The following is a 3,731-nucleotide window of genomic DNA, read 5'->3' on the forward strand; positions in this document are numbered from 1 at the left end:
AAGACATCACACAAGATTAGAAGCTGTATACTGTTTATTTGGCAAGAGTGTTATTGGGTATTATAAGCTTTTTTCTATTCACAGTGGCATTGCAGTATGTAAGGTAAAGTTGTAAAGTAACCTGAATCAAACACATTAAAATTGTGCACATTCACTCCTGAGTATACATCATTTTTATGAAATATATTAAACGGAATGTTCTCGATGTTACGTCTCAGACGTCTTCACATGAAACTATTCCATACAATCTGACATAGAGGGCCAGTATAACGGGAAATTTTCTTTATTTTCATGAATTTTCCAAAAATAAAAAATAAAAAAAAAATCAAGGCGGGCGAAAAAAACGATGCAGGCGGGGACGCGAAACATGTTTTTTTTTTTACTTGGCCTTAAGGGTCATTTAGAAACAAGTACCTTATTTGTAACATTTAATAATAAAACTGCAACTTTATGTTATGTGTGAATGCCTAGATATTATTTTAGTTATTGGAATGGTTATTGTTACACCAGTCTCAAGTCAAATTCCTAATTGAAATGAACTTTATCTTCATTTGTCTCTCTGCACTTGAAAGTATAAATGTATGCCCAGTAGAATGTCCTTATAATTTATTCTGCACATGCTAAATGTTTAATGTTTGACATTAAATCCTAACAAGGGAGCAGAGATTGCATATCGTTTACTAGTACAGCATTACCAATTACCAGGAAATTAACTGATGTTCTATAGAGAGTGAAATATTAACAGTATGTTATTATTAATCATGAAGTTCTAATTAAAGGGGCAAAAATCGGTACTAACACAAGCAATCTTTATTTATTTTACTTGTCCACCTTAGGATTCCTAAATATATACATGTTAAATATATAATCATTATGGTTTGTATTTACTTTCTTCTGGAGAATTTTTGCTATTATACCTCAAATTTATTTGTGAACCCCATGAGTCCAAACCACGAGGTAAGAAGTTCAGATCCTCACTTTCCACTTCATTTGAGTCCTTCAGTAATGGCATTTGCATCTCTCTCCATCAGAAATATAAGTAATACCTGGTAGGATGCTGCAGCATTCAATGTATTGGTCTGTGTACAGCGCACTACAAGGGATGACTAGGAATACTCCCTATGATGAGTGGAGGAGGTTGCACGCTCTGCGTTTTTGCCAATTTGCCGGACTAATAACTAGGGCTATATCAACACTGCAAAGGCTTTAGATGGTGAAAGGTGCTATATCTTTACTAAAAACATTCTAAAGCGCGCATCACTGCATTGCGTTTTCTGTGTAATCATGTTGGCCCCTTAAGATAATAAATTAAAGCTCATCATGACCATATTTAGGAATATCATATGTTTTTGTTCAGGGCTATGACACTACATTTAAATTACTATGAGACCAACATACAGGACTGTAGTAAATTTTGGAACCATCACAAACTGTGATATATGCACAGGATGCTTCTCAGTGTAAAACAGGACTTTGAATCCAGGATGCAGTTCTCTATACAAATAATAATATCTAAAGGGAGTGTAAAACAGGTGTAATGTGTTTTAGTATGTTTGCACATAGATAAGATTAGATTTTTTGTTTTATATATTTTTTTGTTCTATGTTTGTTTTATTCTGTCAACATCAGAGAAAACATTTCTCTTTCACAATGCAAACAAAAACTTATCTCATATCTTGTATCAATTGGATTATTTTCTTTACAGTTTGAAACCTGCCAAAACCAGTATTACGTATGCCAGCCAAAGGTACCCAGCCCTGGGAGGTGATGGGTGAAGGTGGGGAGCTTGATGATTAAGTGAGTGGGCACTAGGTCACTGAAGAAGTGGAGTGATTTTTAACTACTTCAGTGTCATTATTTTTTCAGTGCCTAGGGGGAGGGGGGGAACAACTGGGTGGATGCAACTTTTTTTGGGGAGCCATTGGTTTCCAGGGGCCTATAAACCATATTTCATTTTCTAAACATGGACCATATCTTTATCTATTTACATTTATCAATTTATTATGATTCACTTACCATTCTGAGTTCCTCTCGTACTGGTTTGAGGGCACCTACTCTTCTATTACCACCATTCAGTCCTTTGGTGCTTCCACTCATCATTAAGTGCTGATAACTAAGACTACTAAGATTTCCGAACTGAACGTTGGATGGGTTCGCACCATATGGCTCAAACACCTCCGGGCGTGACGACGGGAAGCTGCTTTCGGACAGGCACAAACTACGTGGGCGTGACATGTGAGGTACATATACATTCTGGGCTGGAAGGTGTTGGAAGCTCAAGTTGCGTAGGCTCTCTGAGCGTAGAGGCATCTATAAAATAATTAGTAAAAAAATCCATACAAAGGCAACTGGAGGTTTATATTGAAGATTTATAGAATATAGATGATTGGGTGTTTTTTGATATTGGTAGTAAAAACATTAATAATTAAGAAGATGATGATGATGATGAAGATGATGATGATGATGATGATGATGCAGATGATGATGATGATGAAGATGATGATGATGATGATGATGATGATGATAATGACCATGGTGAAAATGATGAGGATGAAGATGATGATGAAAAGGAAAGGTGTTGAGAATGATGACAATAATGTTGATGATGATGACAATGGTGGTGATGATAAAGAAGATGATGATGATAATGATAATGATGATAACACAACGACAATGATGATGAAAAGGAAAATGCAGAGAATGATTACCATGTCGATGATGATGACAATGATGTTAACAATGATGATGATGATGTCACATTTAATTACAAAGGAGACAAAGACAACAACCAAATATCAAAATACATCATAAATATTTTCACCGAGAATCAACAACAGATAATAAAGAGAACAGAAATACAACAACCAACAGGAAATAAGACCACATCATCCATGCCGCAGAAATAATGAGGTAATGAAAATGATAATATAACAGATTGTAATAATATCAAACATTATATGAAATTGACAAGTATAAACAGATATTTAAAAAGAGAGAAAATATTACAAAGGTGGCGACAAAAAATAACACATGTGATTATATATAGTTTTAAAAAAAGATACAAAAATAATAAGAATAAAGTTACAAAATTAAGATTTATGGTTGAAATCATGCCATTTCATGATCAAAATGCATTAAATACAATTTGAAATAACATGCCATATAATGGTAGTACAGGAGGACCAGACATATTTAATAGGCACAGACAAAGCAAGTGTTCATCAGACGAGAAAAATAAACAACAAATTAATGGCGATACCGCACATTGTCATTGTCAAACCAGAGACATCAAAAGCAAACGTCAATGAGATATCCAGGCAGAGAGGAATAAATGGTAGCAAGGGGAAGAGAAAACATCTTGGTTAGAAACCAACGCCTGTTGCATCAATTATTTATAGGTATCTATAATTTGAGACACAAAGTGTCACAGTATATAATATTAATAATATTATGCATTAAAAAAAAATTAAGCAGAACTTTATATTATACAGTAGGTATGCGTTATTTAAAAAAAAACATACAAGGACAAAACAGTGTCTTACAGGTTCTGCACATATTAGAAGGCTTAAAGGAAAATAAATTTTAAGTAGTGTTAAGTGAATTCCATCTCTCCATATATGTTATTTTAATTTTTTTTGTTAATACATAAATAGGCTTAAGTTTAAAGCACTATAAATTTTAAGAAGTAGCAGGCATATGATTTTATCTTCCCTGAAATCTCTAAAGGAATT

The 3,731-nt window shown here is 33.7% G+C and overlaps 1 protein-coding gene across 10 annotated transcripts in view; it reads right to left on the bottom strand.

Moving 5' to 3' along the window:
- Positions 1-3,731, bottom strand: part of LOC117103656 (kinesin-like protein KIF13A) — a 96,046-nt gene that overhangs the window by 17,299 nt on the left and 75,016 nt on the right. For 9 of the 10 annotated variants that reach the window (XM_033244257.1, XM_033244248.1, XM_033244252.1 and 6 more), the window contains one exon: positions 2,017-2,310. In XM_033244257.1, coding sequence (XP_033100148.1) covers positions 2,017-2,310 — 294 coding nt within the window. Of the gene's footprint in view, positions 1-2,016; positions 2,349-3,731 lie in introns of those variants that run through there. The other variant, XM_033244256.1, reaches the window with a different exon arrangement.

Source organism: Anneissia japonica, unplaced genomic scaffold, assembly GCF_011630105.1.
Source record: "Anneissia japonica isolate Jap-2015-1 unplaced genomic scaffold, ASM1163010v1 scaffold288096_len198612_cov187, whole genome shotgun sequence".
Lineage (NCBI taxonomy): Eukaryota > Metazoa > Echinodermata > Crinoidea > Comatulida > Comatulidae > Anneissia > Anneissia japonica.